Raw genomic sequence first — 20,895 nt, 5'->3', positions numbered from 1 at the left:
TTCCTCCTTTTCTCCCTCCATCTCCCTCTTCTCTTCTGCTACTCCTGTCCCCAGAGGCTGGTCTCCCCTTTCCCCTCCCCCCTTTTCCACTCACTTTCCCCAATAAAAACCCTCCCCACCTGAGCTCTATCACATGACATCTTGCTTTCATGTGCTGTTTTTTTTTTTTTTTTTTTTAATTACAACAGTGGGGACCAGGCTGTAGCCAGAGACTGGGAGAGGAAGGAAGGCTCCTTGGAGCTTAGGAGGGAGAATGGCCCTGCTGACAGCTCCACTTCAGTTTCTTGTGTGTGTGTGTGGGGGGGGGGTAAATTCCATCATCTCATGCCAGCTAGTACGCAATAGCAGTCCTCAGAGACAAGTCCATCAGACTGAGAACAGACAGCAGCAATGGTCAGGGGGTCCAGCAGTGCAGGTTCCAGCTTCAGGAATTATGAAGGGAGGGAGGTGGGTGGTGGAAGGGAGGGAGGGGCTGCTGTCTGTCCCCAGAACACACGCGCCTGGGTGTGGCTGAGGTGGGCGATGGATTTCCCACGCTGTCTCATTAATCCTCAGGGTCTTCCAGAAGGGAGATGTAGAAACTCCTGTCTCACCAGAAGAACACAGATGCAGAGTGGTGACCAACACCCTCAAAGTCATGTGACTTGATGCAACAACCCAGATTCAGTCAAAGGGTTTTCCATATCCTGGGCTCTGTTATGGCTCCTGCCAGGCTGGGTCCAGGCAAAGCAGGGTTAACTGGGTGTTTCCAGCCACCTCTCCCTGTGAAGCCCTGTCAGCCAGTAGGTCTGGTGAGGCCCTTTGAGACAGGGGATGCATTTGTAAGCTGAAGACGTTCTGCAGCAACAATAAGAAAGTCTACAGAGATATCACAGCCACACCAGACCCCAGGTCCCCGGGCTGCATTTGACTTGATACAGTGTCAATAGGGTTGAGATGCCATGAGTTGTGGCCCTGGGACCAAATGCTGACTGAAAATCCATCTTTGGTTTTTGTAGCTGCCTGTACGCAGCTCAGTCTAGAAGAAGGCTACATTGGGCATGACATTTTCTGGAAGCTTCTCCGCTACAAACACATTAGTAATTCATCTTCCTGCCGTTAAGTTTAATTTCTCAAAAGGATGCTGAGATAACTGAGTAGCCAGACTCCAAGCTCATATGTGTAACTGACCCAACTGACTGCAGACGACCCTATCAGAGACTGAGGGATCCACCACCCCCACACAGTTACACGAGAGGCACACCTATCAGATGGCTCTAAGGACACTGTACGAGACACCGAGGACTATACTCGCAAGTGCACCCTGCTGAAGACAGCATTTGTCCCAGTGACTATGAGGAGCAGGGTCTGGAGACTTCAGGATTGGCTGTGCTGCGGTTGACACCCAGCAGGCCTTGTCCTGAGTCACTACTGATGCTGGCTGAGCCCATTCACTCACCCTTCCCCGCCTTATCCATTTATAGGCGGTTAGTCATCTGTGAGTTTTCCTTGGCCAGGATGTTTATCTTTATTTAGCAGGCTACATTACTTGCTACATCAATGCAGCTGTCTTTTCCTCATCAATCTTAATTTGACTGTCAGCCACTCAAGCCTTTACATGGTTATACCGGAGAGACGAGGGGTCCGGGCAACGTGCGTCACTGGTAGGGGTTTTGCCCACCATGTGAAAGGCCCTCAATTTGATCCCCAGTGCAAACAAAACCCCTAAAAAAACCTTAAAAGAAATGAGGGATGAGGAACCCAGGCCCTGTGTGCTCCTCACTTAGGCAGCCAGCCAGCCATCTGTGCCACACACTCACTGGGCACCCGCTGCGAGGGTGCAGCACCAGGCTCTAGGGGTGATTATCACACCATGGATGCAGCTACAACCCAAGGGAGCAGAGAAGGGCACACTGGGTGACGCCTCTCAAGCAACACCAGGTAGTGAGGTGTGCCTGAATGTGGGTTTAAAGAGTGTATGTAGGCCAGGCAGTGGTGGCACCTTGGGAGGGAAAGGCAGGTAAATCTCTGAGTTCAAGACCAACCTGGTCTACAGAGGGAGTTCCAGGAGAGTCAGAGAAACCCTGTTTCCCAAAACCAAAACACACACACAAATACACAAACACACAGTCAGACACAGACACACAGACAGACACACACACACGAGTATATATAGATGTGATTTGAATACGAGATTTCCACTCCACCCCTCAGACTCCCATGTTGAAAGTGTAGTCCTCCGCTGCTATTTGGGAGATGGTAGAAACTTCAGGACATGGGCTTAGCTGGAGGAAGTAGGTCCCTGGGAGTGGTGGCTCCTGTCTAAGACCCTTCCTATCTCTCCCTGCTTTCTGTGATGAGGTGAGCTGCTTCCTGCCATGGGATTCAGCCTGATCCCTAGCCCACAGCAACAGAGCCAGCAGAGTGTGGGCCAGAACCTCTGAAACAGAGTCAAAATAAATCCCCCTCCTCCTCTTTGAGACAGGACCTCTCTATGTAGCACTGGCTGTTCTGGAACTTGCTCTGTAGACCAGGCTTTCTTTAAACTCAGAGACATCCTCTTGCCTCTGCTTCCCAAGTGCTGGGATTAAAGGCTTGCATCACTATGCTGGATTATTTACTTTGTCTCAGCTATCCCATCGCATTCAAGAAAAATGACTCTGTGTTCATGTTTGTTCACACACACATGTGAATGTGTGTTCACGTGAATGTGTGAGAATGTGTGTATGAGTAGCTAAGAGTCCGAGTATATGTATGGATGTGCTTATGAGTATGTATAGTGTGTGTGTGTGAGAGAGACAGAGAGAGAGGGACAGAGGGAGAGGGAGAGGGGGGAGAGAGAGAGAGAGAGAGAGAGAGAGAGAGAGAGAGAGAGAGAGAGAGAGAGAGACTACAAAACTATTTAGCGGCCATTGCTACACTTCATGAATTAGGAACACCGTAGCTTCCTCCCTGACTGCTCTGTGAGCCTGACTGCCGGATGGTGTCCTCAGTCACACAATTAGACTGACCCATGTTTCATGAATCACAGCTTGGTCCCCCAGTGGTGCTCTTAGATCTCAGCTCTTCCATTTGCTACCTGCCAAGAACCATGAGAATCACAGGACGCCCTGCCTGGATTCTTTGTGCAGGCTAAGAACTGGCTCACATTTGCTGTTTCCCGGAAGGCCAGTGCAGGTGAGGACTGTGACATGTCTGCTTGCTGTGAGCAGCTGGGCTGCCAACAATGCCCTGGCTTTGGGAGGTTGGTGATAACTGCCTAATCTTCCCAAGTGAGAATGGCTGTGTGGTGGCTCCTTGGGTGGCTGTGAGGAGGGAGGTTCAGGAAGAAAGCGTAGCTCAGGACCCAGCGTGCCACAGAGCAGCGGACAGATAACCTGGGCACAACTGCCCACCACCTGGGCACTGCTTTACCTACGGGTAGAAAGGCACTCTGGTCAGAATGGCAAGGTGGGTCTGTCCTAGGAAGTGAAGTTGGCGCTGAGGGGCAAAGGATCACAAAAAAGCCCCGTTCTCAGGGATGTCGATGCCCGACACTGGGCACGTGGGACAGGGAGCAGGGAGGATGGCGGTGAAGGAGGGTCAGGACATGGGAAGGTGGTGACTCTCCAGGTGCTAGGGCCCCTCTGAAGAGATTCCTGGAGAGAGTGAGGGAAGGTGTGTACGGGCACGCGTGCGCACCCCCCCCCCACACACACACCCAGCTTTCCCTGCCAGGCTGTGAGGAGCAGCCATGTCCTGTGTCCTCTGCAGCATGTTCCCCACCCCACCCCCCAGCATAAATGTAGACTTTTCTTTGTCCTCCAGGGAAAGGGGACACCGAATTAGCACCATACCCCTCAGGACACCTGTGAACACACTCAGAGCCAACTTGCCTCGGGGAGAGGTGGCAGGACCCTGGCCAGAGGCCAAGGGTGGTGGTTCATGTCCTCAACTCGACAGAATCTAGAATTGCCTAGGGACAAATCTGTGACAAAATTTCCAACTTGGGTTGATTGAAACAGGAAGAGTCATCCTGATGGGGCTAGTGTTACTCCAGGGTTGGAGGGCTGAACCGAATAACAGGGTGAGAAGCAATCTGAACCCCAGCACCATCTTCCTCTGCTGCCGGACGGTGGACGCACTGTGGCCAGCCAATTTACTTTCCTGCCAGCTTGCCTTCCCCACCACATGAAATACATATTTTCACACTGTAATCCAAACTCTTTTGTTTCCTTTTTTTTTTTTTTTTTTGTTTTGAGACAGAGTCCCTCTAACTTATCCCTGGATGTCCTGGATCTGGCTTTGTAGAATAGACTGGCCTCGAACTCACAGAGATCCGACCGTCTCCCAAGTGCTGGGATTAAAGACACATGCCACCATGAGCCTGCTAGTTCTTCTTACATTGCTTTTATTGGGTGTTTTATCACAGCAAGACTCCCCACTATCACAGCGTGGCTGCAGTCCTGCCTACGGAACTGCACATGGCCTCATGACTGGCTGGGCGTTAGGTGAGGTCTTTTGGGACTGCCTTGATTAAGTGGTTTCAGAAGGAGAGGAGCCCATGACCATCAGCACAGGGATATGAAAAAGAATCAGAGACACGTAGGAAGGGGCAACAAACGGGAGGCAGGTGGAGGAACCGAGCCTGGAGTCTTACACACTTGTGGTAGCTATTCTTGTTGGTCAACTTGACTACATCTGGAATTACCCAAAACCTAAATGGCTGGGCACGGTGAGGGAATTTCTCTTAATTAAAGTAGGAAGACCCACTTCTAATCCGGATCTTTGAGGTGGGAAGAGACACCTTTAATCCAGCTCTTTGGAAGTGGGAAGATCCACCTTTAATCTGGGCCACATCTTCTCCTGGCAGCTATATAAAGGACACAAGAGAAGGAAGTGTTTGCTCTTGGCCTGCTTGCTCTCACTCTCACTAGCAAGTTCATTCCTTCATGGGCATTAGAGCCTACTTCTTTGGGATTTTGGTATATACTGAAGACAAGACAAGCTGACCCAGCCTTGTGGACTGAACAGCCATTGAATTCTTGGACCTTCCATTGGTCAATAATAATTAATTATAATAGGTCAATTAATAATTAATTAATAATAATCCACACACACACACACATATATATATATATGTGGGATTATTATTATATATATGTATGCATGTGTGTGTGTTCATTCTCTAAATTCTGTTTCTCTGGTGAGCCCTGTCAGAGAGGGTGCTTGCTATCTTACTGTCCTCCATGTCTGACTCAAGGCTGGGCCCTTTCTCTGCAGCTGTTACCTTACTTGTCTTAAACTTTGGACTCTGCACTTCACCCAGATCTGGATGTCAGGTTGGCTCCTCAAACTCCCTGAATCTTGGATGCTCGAATCTCTGTGAGACTCAGCACCAGGAGCCTACAGACCAGAGACTGAGGAGAGATATCTTCTCCCACCTCCCACCTCCCACCTCCCTCACGTGAAACAGAAGCCCTACCTCAGGGTCCTGGAAGGTCCCTTTCTATCCTCTCAAGGGAGAGCTGGGCTTTCTCAGACAAAGGATCATCTCAGGGGTCAGGGCTGAGTCTGCATCTGAGCCCCACAACGGAGAGCAGCCTGTGTTTCTCCACTGGTTGGAGACTGAACCACCTCCCTCTGTCTTAGTGGGGGTTTCTGTTGCTGTGATAAAACACCATGACCAAAAACAACCTGGCAAGGAAAGGATTTATTTCACCGCCACTCCCACATCACGGCCCATCGTTAAAGGAAGTCAGGGCAGGATCTCAAGTGGGAATATAGAGGCAGAAGATTTTTAATGGTTCTGAGGTCCAAGGTCAACATGTCTCTGCCTGGGGAGAGCCAAGGGCATGCTCACATGCACCAGAGAAGAGGGGTCTGACTCATTCAGAAGACAGAATCCCCTCCATTGATAACGAGCCCATTCCCACCCTCAAGGCCTAGCCCCCCTTTAAAGCTCCTCTCAACACTTTACTTGGGGAATTAAGTTTCTAGCCCCCAACTCAGGGGACGCATTGAAGCTCTAACCATGGCTTTGCTGTTAGCCCATTTGCCTATGTCTGGAGGCGGGTGCAGGGCAGAGAAAGCATGAACCATAGTGTCAGAGGCCTTGGGGTGTCCGTCAGCTTTGGGTTTCCTTGGAGGCTGTGGGAACCTTACCCACTGATGCCATTGTTCAGACCCACCATCCAGTCCCCATGTCTTCAGTAAACCATCAGGGGTTACAGGGGCCTCTGAACACTGCCAAGGATCAGCCTGAGCTTCAGGTGCCAAGCACTCGGCTCCCCAGACACTCTGAGGGCCTGTGGGTACTGTCTTGGGTCAGGGCAGTGGCTCAGGTGAGCGACTGTCAGGACAACTTCACAGCTCCTCTCAGCAGGGTGTCACAGGAACGGAGGAGTCCCTCTACCCCTGGGATGCCTGCTTTCTGCCCGCTCTGGTCCTCAGAGCAGCCACACAGGGCAGTGAGGGGTGTGAGATAACCCACACCTCACTCTTCCAGACATTCCTCACCTCTAGGGTGATTGGCCTGCAGAGCCAGAGCCTGGGACTGGCACACACCACAGGCTTGAGAGTGTTTACAGGGTCTGGAAAGCCTCCTCTAGTCAAGCAGAACCTCTGGGCAGGAGTAAGCTGTTAAGGGGACTCCAGGTTCAAGACCGAGCCCCTTGTGGCTGAAATCTTGTGAGCACAGGGCCTGCCAACAGAGCTGGACCCAGCAGGGGCACCATTGACAGCTGCCTGGGCCACAGTGCCTGACCAGGAGTGACAAGGACCTTCCCACGTAGCAGCCATGCAGTGCAAGAGCTGAGGGTCTGAGGTTCCCTGGCCCAGAACACCAAACCCAACCCTCAACAAGTGTCCTGTGTCACAGAGCCACTGACCAAGTATAAGCAAGAAGACCTGGCTAACAGAATAGTTTACAAAATCTTTCAGGTTACAGGACCATGGAAGGGCCTGGCTGCCAGAAGTATATAGACAGAAGCTGTAAGGAGAAGCCATTTTCACCCCTCTCGCAAGCCAGGAGAAGCAGCGAGATAATGTGCCCACAGGGATGAGGAGCTGGGGCACTCACACGTGGCTGAGGTGGGGGAGCATCGTCCACAAACTTTAAGATCCCTCGGCTGTAACCAGGAATTCTACATAGCAGCCACGATGCCCTCAGCACTGAGATGAGCACACGTTCTATTTCTTATGATATACGGCGTATATAACAAAGTCAAGTGTAGGTGTTCATCCCCAGGAACTGGCTATGCTATGGGACAGCTGCACAGTAAGTCCCGTAAATCTGGGGCGGGGAGAAGAATCAATATGGGGAGATGTGATAAGCAGCTTGCTAAGTGAAAAGAAATGAGCAACCCTGTCCCCATCCCTCCTCACTTTCTTCCACTCTGAACACGTGTCTCAGGGAAACAGGAATCTGTGAGAGACAGGAGTAAGAGATACTTGGTACTTTGTTTTTTTTTTTTTTTGAGACCACCTTATTTTTAGCTCATGTGTATGAGTGTTTGCCTGAATATTTGCCTGTGTACCACATACACACAGTGCTTGTTAAGGCCAGGAGAAGACATCAGATGCCCTAGGACTGGAGTTACACATGCTTGTGAGCCATCAGGTGGGTCCTGGGGATTGAACCTGGGTCCTCTGTAAGAGTGGCCACTGTTCTTAATTTCTGAATCATCTCTCCAGACAAGAGATAATTTTGTCATTTTGGGGCTCTATATCAGATACACAAACTGCTTTGCTGGAGCGTTTTCTGCTTGCTTTCTCTAGCAAACAGACCAGAAATGTGATGTTTTAGGTGATAGCTACTGGCTACCTTAGAGCAAGCGGCCAAACTTCCCATCCCTCTCCATTTATTTAGGACTTATTTGCAGTGTTGTTAGGGTTTTCTTCATTCAGGGATCTGATAAGATGATATCATGACTAAGAAAACTTGCTGCTCACAACTGACTGTAACTTTAGTTCTGGGATATCTGACACCCTCTTCTGTCCTCCAAGGCATACACACACACACACACACACACACACACACACACACACACACACACTCACACACACACACACTTACACATATAATTAAAAACCAAACAAGTCTTTAAAAGCTCCAAATAATTCAACGGGGGTTGGGAAATAACCTAATAATCATAATTTAAGCGTGTGTTTGTAGTACTAGGAATCCAACCCAACACTTCTCATGTCCTAGGTAAGTGCTTTATCATCGAGCTACACATAGCCAATAATTTAAGTTTTTGTTAGAAGTCTGCCATACAACAACAGGAAGTACTTTCCTTCTCAAATAGTTTCTCTGTTTGCGGGGGTGGTGGTGGAAATGGCTGCCCTAAGGTATAAAAAGAGGGTGAAAACAATAAATTACAAGTCTCATTTCAGCCTCAGTAGACTCAGACTGTGGTTGACTGTAGGGTTCCCTCCCATCTCCTTCCCCAGAAGAACGAGGCCTATTCCTGTCTGGGCATGCTGAACCTTGCTGCCAGTCCCATTGCCAGCCTGTAGGCCACTCCACCTGTGTGCTTGCGTGTCTCTGTGCCCTGGAGATGCTCAAACACCACTTCCTGTTCATGTCCCCAGTTCTGTCTAGTCTGCCCCTCAATCAAAGACGCCCCTTTGCAGAGGTAGGGTCCTGAACAGAGTTGGGACACAGGCCACCACAGCCAAAGCAACAGCCATTCCAGGCGCCCCTGGCTTCTTCATTTCCCGTCATGCCAGGTGGCAGGCATGCACTGTCAAGCAGGTTGAGGTTTTGCTGGGTGGAGAGCCCCACCCTCCCTGTCCATGCCTCCTCCCTGATCTGTAGTCTCCTTCCATCCCTTCCTGCCACCTTCTAGAAAAGCCCCCTGTCCTCCCTGTTGAGATACCCTACACATTTTTTTTCTTTTGAGCCTCAAGGATAGTTTTACTTGAGTTTAAAGGAAAAACCCTCGGGCAATAAACTATAAGTTTCTGAAGGTGCTGGGAGAAAAAAGATGGAGATAAAAGGGGGGTGAGGAGCCACTCCAGTTCAGCTAGGTGAGCATGAGGCACCTGCCACACTGTAGATAAGACATCACATGATGGGGAGGGGCTTTACGGAGAGAGTGAGAGAGCTTAGAGCACCGGAAGTATACGGAGGCTCTGGACGTCTGAAAGGAAGAGGCAGAGAAGCAAAAGGCAGTTCTGTCTTCTGAGTCAGGGCTCAGCAGGACAGACAGACCCAGCTGAACCTCATAGCAGCTTGGAGTCACCGCCTCCCGACACCTTTTACACACACCTTCCTTCTGGTCTTTTCATTTGAATCAGTTCTAATTATTATTTTTTTTTTCAAACTGCCCTGCTTTTAAACAGTGACTCAAAAACCAAGGGCTTCTGAGCAAGCTAGCAACGAAAAATCAGTGGAGAAATCCCTCCATGGTAGCGCTTGCTTCCCACCCACAGGCTGTACTTAAATAGAGGGAAGCACACACCTTTGCTTTAAAACCTGATTCTTCTAGAACCAAGTCAGACTCAGGCTTACCCAAGGTTGTCACGGGGACGAGGGGGTCAAGGACACTTGCCACTTATGTAGCTAAGGGACCAGGGATGCTCTGGCCGCACGCTGACTTGGTGGGACCCAGAGGCTGCCTGTCTCACGGCAATATAGATGGAAAAAGAGGTCTAAGGGGCCTGGAGAGATGGCTTAATGGTGAAGAGTGTTTACTACGAAATCATGAGGACCTGAGTTGAAATCCCAGCAGCCACGTAAATATAGATTTTTGTCACTGATTCAAAGAATAAAACCTGAACATCTCAGGTCCATTGTCAAAATAGAAAGCACACATTAAAATTTTAAAATAAATCTGTAAAGCCAGGCTCTAAACATCCAGAGCAGGACACATGGAAACCTGTGTGTGTGTGTGAGAGAGAGAGAGATTGCTGCTGAATATAGTAGTGCATATCAGCTTGGACTCATCGAGTTTTTAGATATATCATTCCGATCCATGGGAAATTGCAAAAATGTGTAAAGGAAGTATTTTTCTTTTTAAAAATTACATTTTATTAATTTGTGTGTGGGTTTGTGTATGTTGCGCGTGTGTGAGGCAGGCAGAGGATGACCCTGAAGTTGGGTCATCCTCTTTCCTTCCACCACGTGGCTCTGGGAGATGGAAGTCAGGTTGTCAGGCTTGGCAGCAAGCATCTTTACCCACTGGGCCATCTCAGCTGTCAGTCTGCTATAGACGTGATGCTCGGCTTTTTGGAAACACTGTATGTTGTGAATATTCACTACTTAATTCTTTGAAAACCTGTTTTCTGTTTTTACCCTCCCCCTGCTGAGGATAGGACACAGGGGCCTTGCACATACCCTGCAAGTCCTCCATATTGAACAGCACCCTGGCTGCTGTAAACCCATTTTTAACTACCTGTAGTTCAATCTTACTAGACAATTCCTCCATCTTTGAGCATTTAGGCTTCTCCCCTCACTTTCCTAATTTTTACAGGGCTAGACATCCTAATAAGCAGATACTTGTGCATGTGTCTGACTATTTTACAATATGGAGTGCCAGGTTAAGAAAGACTGGGAGCCATGCAAATACATTCTTTATTGATCTTGGTAAAAATATTGCCATATCTTTATTGCCGGTGCTGGCAGTGCTCATATAAGTATTCTCCCAAACTAAATTTTAGGTGTAAGTACAGGGCTGGAGCTGAGGATGGAGCTTAGGTGGAGCTAAGCATGCATGAAGTCCTAGGTTTCACCCCCAGCATTCTCTAAACTGCCAGGGTGTACAAGCCTGTAATCCCAGCATTTTAGAAGTGGAGGCAGAAGGAAAAGAAATTAAAGGTTGTCCTCTGTCACTCTGAAGTACAGAAAACAACCTGGATGCCACTTTGGTTTGGATTTTTTTGATTATCAGTGAATTTGACTTTCACTTCTTCCATTTACTTAGCGGCCGTTTGTAGTTGTTTTTTTTTTTTAAATTGTGTGTGTGTGTGTGTGTGTGTTTGTGTGTGTCTGTGTATATGTGTGCGTGCATGTGTATGTGTGTTTGTGTCTGTGTATATGTGCACATATGAGTGGGTACCCACAGAAGTCAGAGGCACTGGATGCCCCTGGAGCTGGAGTTACAGGCAGTTGTGAGCCATCTGATAGGGATGCTGAGACCCAAACTCAGGTCCTCTTCAATGGGAATGCACACTCCTAACCCTTGAGCCCCCTCTCCAGCCCTGTTCTTCTAGGTGAACGCTTTGGTCATTTTTCTCTGAGTGGCTCATCTTGTCACTGTTGATAGACCTCCACAGCTGATTGGAATCGGGGTCACCAACCCATATGAAAACAGGAGATTTTTTTTTTTAATTCACTTCCCATCTATCCTTTTGCTTAAGATAGGGTCTCTCAATGGCCTGGAACTTTAGGCTAGCTTGTCAGAGGGTTTCCAGAGAGCTGCTTGTCTCTGCCTCCTCTCTCACTGTTGATGGTATTACAGCCATACCACTGTGCCTGGCCTTTTAGGTGGGTTCTGGGGGCCCAAAGTCAGGTTTTCACACTCGGGAAGTAAGTATGCTACCCAGTGAACCATTGCTCCAGCCTTCCACCGTTTGATAGTAGAATATGGGGCGTTGTGAGTGCTCCCCGAATGCAGCTCAGGCACCATGAGTTCACGGGACTCTCAGTGTAATGCCCTCACCACTGCCAGTGAAATAGGCTGAAGTTATTAAGCTATCCCAGACTCACTATATGGCTGGCCTTGAGCTGGGGAGTCTCTTGCCTCAGACTCACGGATGCTGGGATACACATTTACAGATGTGCACTGCCATTCTGAAGTGCCCACAGCATCTACACTTTATTGTCTTGTTTTTACTGTAATAGACTATGTAGCGAGATGTTATGGCTTGTATAATTTCAATAGATAATAGTAACAAATATAAACTTTCCTTTTTTAAAATGAAAGTTTTATTTTATGTGTGTGTGTTTTGATTGCATGCATGTCCGTGTACTATGTGTGTGTGCCAGAAGACTGTGTTGGATGCCCTGAAATTGGAACTACTGATGTCTGTGCATTGCCACGCAGGTGCCAAGAATTGAACACGGGTCCCCTGGAATGGGAAGCCAGTGTTCTGACCCATTGAGGCATTTTTGGTGGTATTTATGGTCCCTGGAAATAAACACCACTCCCCTTTAGGGCAGAAATAGGAGTCTCAGGTTGGGCAGATGACTCGGTGGGTAAAGGTCCTTGCTGCATAAGCCTGAAGACTTGAGTGTGATCCCGGGAACCCTTGCAGAGGTGGAAGGAAAGAAGTAATGCTACAAAGTTGTCCTTTGTCCTCCTTATGACTCAGTGGCATACACACCCAGACACATACGAGTATGCATGAACACACACACTAGTAAACTTGAAACTATGTTTAAAAACAAGATACACAGATACAGAGTCTCCAGCAGTTCTCTTGCCTCAGCCTCTTGAGTGCTGGGATTACAGGCACAAACTACCAGACTGGCTCTAAAGATTTCGAAGAGGTGGCTCACATTCTCTTTCACTGCACTGTCTTTGGACTACGGTGTTTTACACAAAGTACCCTAGGATTCTTCTTCAGGCTCCTGTGTCCCTGTTGTGTCTCAGCATGGTGTGCAGCATCCTACGGGACCCTAGGGCCAGATTCATCATGGCTCCTCCACCCGCTGGAGCCTGCCTCTCTTCCTCCTCAGACATCCACCACCACCATCACCACACATAGACAACTAGGAAGAAACACATAAGCAGGCCAGAAGATTTTCTAAGAAAAGGAAGAGAGGAATTCCATGAAGGAAGACAGCTGTCACAGAAGGAGAAGCCTGGGTTATGATGATCTTGAACTTGGAAATTCTCTTGATCTGCGCAGAGCAATGGCAGGAACCAGGAGAACCCTGCTATGGCTTGTGTCCCCCTAACGCTCACATGAGGCCTGACTCTCAGTTCGGGAGGTGCTTGGGTTTCAGAGAAGGTGACCTCGTGAGTGATTGATGCTTTCCTCTTGGGAATAGGGAAGCTATTGGGGGATTCGGCACCTCTTGCTGTCTTTGTGCCAGATTGCATTTGGCCTCCCGCTGTGAGTGGAAGCAGCATGCCCCCCCCATCACTCGAAGCTCCTTCATTTGACCTCCTCGCTTCCAGAAGCTCAAGCTGACCACACATCTGTTCTTTATAAACGACCCAGTCTCTGTACTAGTATGGCAACAGAAAATAGATCCAGATACTGGCATTTTATGGATTAGCCAGTGTCGTCCAGCTAAGAAGAAACAGAGTGGAGAATCAAAACCCAGGCAGATGGGTGCCGGCACAGGTGTAAGTTCTATCACTTCCCCCCTGCTATACTGTGGGGAAGACATTAAAAGTGTCGGAAGAATTAACATCCAGAATATATAAAAATTATAAAATATATAAAATATGTAAAAGCTGCTCATCAATCAAGAACCTGAATACAGAAGCCTGACAGAAAAGGGGGCAATGAGGCTGGGGTTCATGCAGTTCAGCGGGTGGAGTGTTTGTCTAATATGTGTCCTGGGTTCCATCCTCAGTACCAGCTAAATATGGCACAGTGGCATATGCCTGAAATCCCAGTACTCAGGAGGTAGAGGCAGGAGGATGGACAGTTCAAGGCTGGGGCTCGAGAGGTGGCTCAGCAGTTAAGAGCACATATAGTTCCTGCAGAGGATGTGGTTTGGGGTCCCACCACCCACATGGCAACTCACAGTCACCCAACTACAGTCCTATGGGACCTAAACACCCGAGGGCAGCAGACACACACGAGGTGCACAGACAAACACACAAGCAAAATATGCACGTAAAATAAATATTTACAAATAAATAAGAAAAAGACACTATTTTTAAAATGACCAAGGCCATTCTCGGATACCTAGTGAGTTTGAGGCCAACCTGGGCTATATGAAAACCTAGAAGAAAGATGATGAAAAAAGAAGAGGAGGAGGAAAGAAAAGAAGAGAGGAGGGCAAGAATAAGACATACTCTTCATTCAGTAGATCAAAGAGCAAGTGGTGGTTCGGGACTGGGGCTAGAGATGTGGGTGACCACAGCCTCTCCCACGGTTGGTAACAAGGTGAAATTCTAGTGTCTTTAGCCCAACACTTGCAACCAGCAGAGTTTCTGACTTCAGATTTTCATTTTTGGATTTGAGGATATTTGCACAAAAATAATGAGCAATGTTGGAAGCAAGACCTGGATTAACTACGGAACTCATTTATGTTTACAAGCATTTTATGCGCATAGCTTAAAAAGTAATTTAAATGGAATTTGTGTGTGTGTGTGTGTCTGCAGAGGACAGAGTGTGTGTTAATCCCCTAGAGGTGGAGTTTGCAAGTGGTTGTGAGCGGTCACCATGGGCAATGGGAGCCAAATTCCAGTTCTTTAGGAGAGCAGCGAGTGCTCTTAACCACCTAGCCATCTCTCCAGTTCCCTAAAAGTAATTTTACATAAAACATTTTCGATAGTTTTACACGCGAAAAGGTTGGTTGGTGTAGAATTGTCGGCCTGTGGCATCACATCTGTGCTCAAAAACTTCTGGGTTTTGAGCGTTTTATTTTAGATTTAGTGTTTTTCAGACTGGGGCTGCTAAGCCTGTACTGCCTGTTGAATGCCCTGTGCTGGGATCTGATGGAAGATGCCCCTTTCACTGCTGCGAGGTGCCCACAGTCTTGCAAGAGTAGAAGGGTGTACCACACACATGACTGAGTTCTCTTGAGCCCACACTGCCCGATGCCACCCCTGCACCGTAGCCACAGAGCACCCTGGCCAGCCAGTGAGCACTGTTGACCCTTGGTCATTCGTGCTTCTCCACCCTCATTCAAACTTCCATCCTTATTCGACGCAGTTGTGTCTATCACTAAAAAGCAACAGGTGCGGATGCTGAGGGAAGGGGTTGTTGTCTTGTGACAAGGTTTCCACGTGCAGTCTGGAAGTCTGCCTTCCAGCTGGGAAGGGATCAGTGGCCTGTGCTCTCACGCCTAACAGAGCAGAGATTATTTTCATAAAAACTCAGCTGAAAGCTACAAGGGGCCCATGAAGGCTCTGGTATTGTCTGCTTTTGAAAACATCATGAAAGGGTGGCTGGTGGGCTACTTATGGAATTTTAAAACATTTAGAAGTGAGTGGCACCTTTATCCACCCGAAGGGCCTTCGACAGTGCTTTCTATGTCTGATAATATGGTTGGTGTGGGAAGTCCTTCTGTATATGTATGTGTTGCTTTCATTGGTTAATGAATAAAGAAGCTGGCTTGGCCTGTGATAGAGTAGAGCTAGGTGGGAAAAACCAAACTGAATGCTGGGAGAACGAAGGCAGAGTCACAAGATGCCCTCCCTGTAGCTGCCAGAGGGGAAATATGTGAGTTGTCGGTAGGACATGAGCCTCATGGTAAAATAGAAAATAATGGAAACAGGTTAATACTAGATGTAAGAGCCAGCTAGCAATATGCTTAAGGGATTGGCCAAGCAGAGATTTAAATAATATAGTTTCTATCTGGAGTCTGGGCAGCCAGAAACAAACCAGTTGCCTCCTACCACACATGGTGGCTTGGTTTCTGATCCACTAGTGAGCCCCCTAGTGTTCATTTACCTTCATAACTGAGATGTGTTAAATGTGGCCACTGTATGGTATTTATTTTTTGCTTCTGTTTCAGTTTTTGCAGCAGGCTGTCATGTAGCCTAGGCTGGCTTCTAGGGCCTATGTGGGTGAGGATGACTCTGAACCCAAATCTTCCTGCCTCTGGCCATGGTGCACTGGAATTACAGGCATGTGCCATACATCCAGCCCCTCTTCTTTGCCACTTGCTCCTTCCTGTGTGATATATAAAGGGCACATTCCTCTGTGTTTAGCTCTATTTATGCTGGAAAAGGTTTATACTATGTTTCAAAGTTTTAAATATATGCATTGGTCTCTAAGTTTTACTTAATGACAACCACCACCACCCAAATAAGGTCTTGATGCAGTCCCATGCTAGGTAGAATGTCAAAGTTGAAATATATTTCTACTCGATTCAGCCAGACAGACACACCTGTGGAACCTAGGTGGTCCTTCAAAACTACTTCCTTCCCCAGTAGCGGAGCCTGAATTGAACTGGGTGACACAGGCAGGAGCTGGGCTCTGTGTTGGGCATTAGCCTTTAGACATTGTGACATTATTACTTTCTTCTACAAAGTTCATACTCAAGAACCATAAGAGCAAGTTACAAATCTCTCTCTCTCTCTCTCTCTCTCTCTCTCTCTCTCTCTCTCTCTCTCTCTCTCTCTCCATTGACCACCCTTTCTCCCATGGACTATCCTCTCCTCTCTACCATACTTTCCTGGCTCTTAAAAAATTAAGACCATTGCTCAACAAAAAACAAACACTCGTTACACGTTTCTATTACGGATACTTTCCCATTGACTCTTTTTCACTGCTAGCAACAGACCATTGTACCGCTCACTTGCTGCCTCTACCTCCTTGACCTCTGGGAGATTGTCCAGAACCATCACACAAAGGGTCTCTTGGACCCTCACTCATCCAGAATCCACAAGGCCCCCAAATGTGAAAAGCACAGCTGATTGTCACCTGCAGAGGTCAGGAGTCACTTCACAGACACCAGTTCTGTACCACCTAGGGTTTCAATGTCACGATACAGACAAGCAGTCACCCTGCCTAACAAAAAGTATCAATGCTTCTAACCCTCAGCACAGGCACTGAGCCAGACCAGAAAGTGGCTGGGTGCTCTGTGACCTGTGAAATGTTTCTTTTCCTATCTGTGGTAGATAGACACATTCAGCTCTGAACCGCTTTAGCAAGCCAACTGGGAACCTCAGCTCTGCAGAGGACCCCTCAGACTCCCTGCACCTCCAGACCCGCTCAGCTCTGGAGAACTTCATTACCTCCTGCAGCTTGACCTCCTCAGGCTGGAGAATGTCCAGTATGCCGCTGCTCTGAATCTCAGGGAGGTCTTGCCAGAGGTTGAACCTGGAGTGGGGGTTGCTGAGCAGACAGATCTGAGGCAGAGCCCTCCTCTCAGGTGGACTGGCCAGTTCCTCCTCCTCCTCTTCCTCTTCTTCCTCTGGCGTGTCTTCCCCAGCCTGGGATTCATCTGAGTTGCTTTGTATTTCTGCATCCTGTTGCCTCCGGGTTTCAATTTCTTGGAGGGTCGATTTGTCTCTATACTCTTGGTACAGGAGCCCTGAAATCAGAGTTACAACAAAGACAAGAACAGGAGGTCAGGCGAAGGTCCTTTCGAAGCCCCAGGCACACACAGAGGAAGGCAGCACACCCTAGGCCCCAGCAGCAGCTCTGGCCTTGCAGGAGAGACCACCCATCGCCTTCATTCCTGTGGAAGAGCAGCATACGTAGGTTTCCTCTGACAAGTAAAGAAATCCTTGAGTAGACTCAAAATCGCTTTTCCCACGCACACAGGAAAAAAAAAAACAAGAATACAGACCTTGATGTGTTAATAAGTATGCTTACAAAATTGATGGAAATGTCCCAATTATGTTTCAATCTCCCACCAGGTTCCTTTCTCCAGCTTTAAGTGTTTCAGTATTAAGACGTGTAGCCTGTACATCCTGTGAACTGGGAGTGGCTATGAGTTTTCATGTTGAATCAGTGTCTCATCAACTGAGCCCAGAGCCAAACTGCTGTCTCCGCTACTCACACTTGAGGCGTTTTCCCTGACCAACCACATTTAAAAACAAATGTGACCCAAATCTCAGGGAGGATGCTAGGGGTGTTGGTGGATCAGTGTAAACTCAGCACCTCACGGAGAAGAAATAAGATGAACATTTGGGATATTCTGGCTACAGAACAAAGTGACAGTTCCTCCACACAGGCTGGCAGGGACAAGGTGTGGGATACTGCCTGCCAAGAGGCAGTGGGAGGGGATTTACTCCAAGAGTCTTGCAGGTCATGCTACAGAGATAGAACTCTGCCTTGAGAGCCTGCGCAGACCCCAGATAGGCACATTGATGTATCTGCATGCACGGCAGGGAGGATAGGGCCCATGGCACTTCCCAGGACTATAAGGGCAAGGGCATCAATTAAGTGGGGGCAGGGCAGAGACACGGCACAGTTACAAGGTAGAAGATGAGCCCCGACAGCTAGCTGGCACTGGATCATGAACAATATTAAAGTAACCAGTTTGGCAAGAGGTCTGATAGCTTCATTGGTGGAGGCAGGGGGCAGAGGGCTAAGGTGACAGAGAGATGCAGGTATATTTGGAGTGCCTTGGAAAAGGTAAGATCCAGTAAGTCAGACCCTTGGAAAGTCCTTGCTGTGGAGGCAACACGGACACGTGGTTCCGAATTATGTCTAAATGGTAGAAAGGGGGAAAGAAGAAGTAGATCACTGTGGAAGTCCTGACAGCAGCAGGATAAATAGCATTCACTGGCAGGAGTGAGTCTGGCATAAATCCATCCCATGAATTAAATTATTTGCTTCCGACACTTGGTGACTCTGTGGCTGTACATCATGAAGCCTCTACAACAAGGAAGGACAGCCCTGATTTCCGAGGATTAGGATCCTGTGTTTTTATAGTTCTCCTAGTTGCAGAATTCAACATGGAGTTCATTGCCCGGAGGGATGCTAAGGAGCAGTCAAGTCCATGCTGAACCCCACTTAGGTTATGCTCTCCAAGGACAGTCTAATGTCACCTCAGAAACCAGCTTAACATACGCACACCATACACACATGCATGCTGGTTTTGTGAACGCTGGGGTGCACATGTATGTGCATGAACATGTATGTGTGCATGCATGTAGGAGGCATGCACCATTCTTCAGGTGCTGAGCACCTTGGATTTTTTATTCTTTTGAGACAGGGTTTCTTATTGGCCTGGGCTCATCCGGTAAGTTAGGCTAGCTGGCCAGTGAACCCCAGGGGTACCCTTTAGCAGCCTCTCAGCACTAGGGCTACAAACATGTGCTTGCATGCCTGCCTTTTAGTGTGTCCTGGGGATTGAACCCAAGTCCTCATAGTTGTCTGGCTAGTGTTTTATTTCCCTCTCAGCCCTCCATGCTAACAATCATGCAGACTCTGACCATGTTTGCTGTGGCTACCTCCAGATGACTTAGCAGAGGGGGTGCTTAGTCATGGCTGAACACCTTTCGAAATCACCATTTCTAAGCTTCCGGAAAGCGTCTAGCTTAGCATGTTTTAAAGGCTCAAAAAACACATGCCACAGCCAGCACACTGCGGGCAAACACTACCCCAGACTTCTCGATGGTGCATGTACTGACAGGAGACAAAAATACCAGCACTGTGGGTAGTTGTGTTGAAAATGGTATTTCTGAAAGAGCTTCACAGTGGACGCCGCCTCTTCCCGGTCCCCTCCCACCGCTGCTTTCCATTGGAGAGGGGAGGGTTGGTCTGGACATTCTGTGCTCAGGGAAGTGGATGGGGACTGATGGAGGCTCTCACCTCCACCACCAGTGGGTCTCAGTATCTGCATTTGCGCCACTGGAGGACCGAGGTCTAAGTCCTGCTGCTCCTCTCTCCCACTTCCCACCTCCCTCCCTTCCCCATTCCTATGCTGGGATCTGGAGCCCAGTGTAATCGTCTTAGGAGGAAGGGCCTTTTGGGAAGAGGGTCCCCTGGGTGGAGCTCCAGGCTGGAGGGTGCTGCAACTGTTCCTTCTGCCATGGATCTTAGAAGATCCACGAAGCAGAGAGAGCAGCCCTCACCAGACACAGTCTCCTGGTGGCCCAGATGACTGACTTGCAGCAGAACTCGGAGGGAAAGCATCTAAAACATTATAAATTACCCCGAGCTAAGATTTGGATGTAGCATTTTCCCCCAAAGGCTCATGTGCTCCTGCTAGTCTGATTGGTCTTTGGTCTCCACTGTAGCAACGGTGAAGCCTCGCTGAAGGTAATTAAGTAACACAGGCATCTCCCCCTGAAAGGGTCCATCTGAGCTGAAGCTCAAGAGCTGGTCCTTCTACAATCAACTGTCTAGCACCGGACCTCTCCAGCTTCCCTCTCATAATCTTGCCTTGCTATCATTTCCTGTGTGTGCCATGGCCCTCACCAGGGCCAAGAGAAACTGGTGCCCTAAATAACTGCTTTTCTGTATAAGGGTCCTAGCCTCAGGAATTTTTTCAGAGCAACACAAAATATACCAAGACAACCAATCTAAGGTATGAATTAATAATCTAGCTAATGAGACAGAAGAAGGGAATATCTTCTAAGGGTTCCTTAAAACGCCCACCTGTGGTCCTTGAATAAGAATGGTCCCCATAGGCTCATATATTTGAAAGCTTTGTTACCAGTTGGTGGACGGTTGGAAAGGATTAGGAGGTGTGGCTTTAGTGGAGTAGGTGTGTCCCTATTGGAGAAGGCCCACACCCGGCCCAGTCTCTCAGTCTCTGTCTCTGTCTCTCTATCTGCCTGCCTGCCTGTGGACCAGGATGCATCTCTAAGCTATTCCTCAGCTCCATGCCATGCTCCCTACCATGTTGATAATGGTCCTCTGAAATATTAAGGAAGCCCCAACTAAACGCGTTCTTTTATAAGTGGCGTCTCTTCACAGCAACAGCACACTGACTAAGACAGTCTCCACCCCCAGTAGACGAGAAGGCAAACTGCTCTCCCTGCCATTACACACCTTGGCTTAAGGGTGTGGTTTAGCCACCTCCTAACAAAAGCCCAAATAAAGGAGGGGATGTACCACAGCTGGGTGACCATGTAGGTGAAGGAACCAACTATTGAACCTTTCCCCTCTCGGCTCATTAAACGAGATGGGCCACCTCCATGGCTGAAGACCCTTTGCTTCTGGTTATTGCTACTTCCAGCCAAACACTCAACACGAGTCACGTGCGAACATTTCAGAGGTCCCCCCACTTTTCCGAGGTGCACTCCAGCTCTCGCCTTTCTGGGGTTACCGTGATTACTTTTGTCTAATGCACCATTTTTTTAAATAATCTTTCATTTTTACCTTAAAGTCTTTCTCTTA

General features: G+C 48.4%; 1 protein-coding gene across 2 annotated transcripts in view; it reads right to left on the bottom strand.

The window, feature by feature from the left end:
• The window catches only part of Ngef (neuronal guanine nucleotide exchange factor), a 99,859-nt gene that overhangs the window by 15,789 nt on the left and 63,175 nt on the right, over positions 1-20,895 (bottom strand). For both annotated transcript variants that reach the window (XM_005361734.2, XM_005361735.2), the window contains one exon: positions 16,833-17,131. In XM_005361734.2, the coding sequence (XP_005361791.1) occupies positions 16,833-17,131 (299 nt within the window). The remainder of the gene's footprint in view (positions 1-16,832; positions 17,132-20,895) is intronic.

The sequence above is a fragment of the Microtus ochrogaster genome, linkage group LG4 (assembly GCF_000317375.1).
Source record: "Microtus ochrogaster isolate Prairie Vole_2 linkage group LG4, MicOch1.0, whole genome shotgun sequence".
NCBI lineage: Eukaryota > Metazoa > Chordata > Mammalia > Rodentia > Cricetidae > Microtus > Microtus ochrogaster.
Note: the sequence above shows the minus strand (reverse complement) of the source record. Positions and strands in the feature narration are given on the sequence as shown.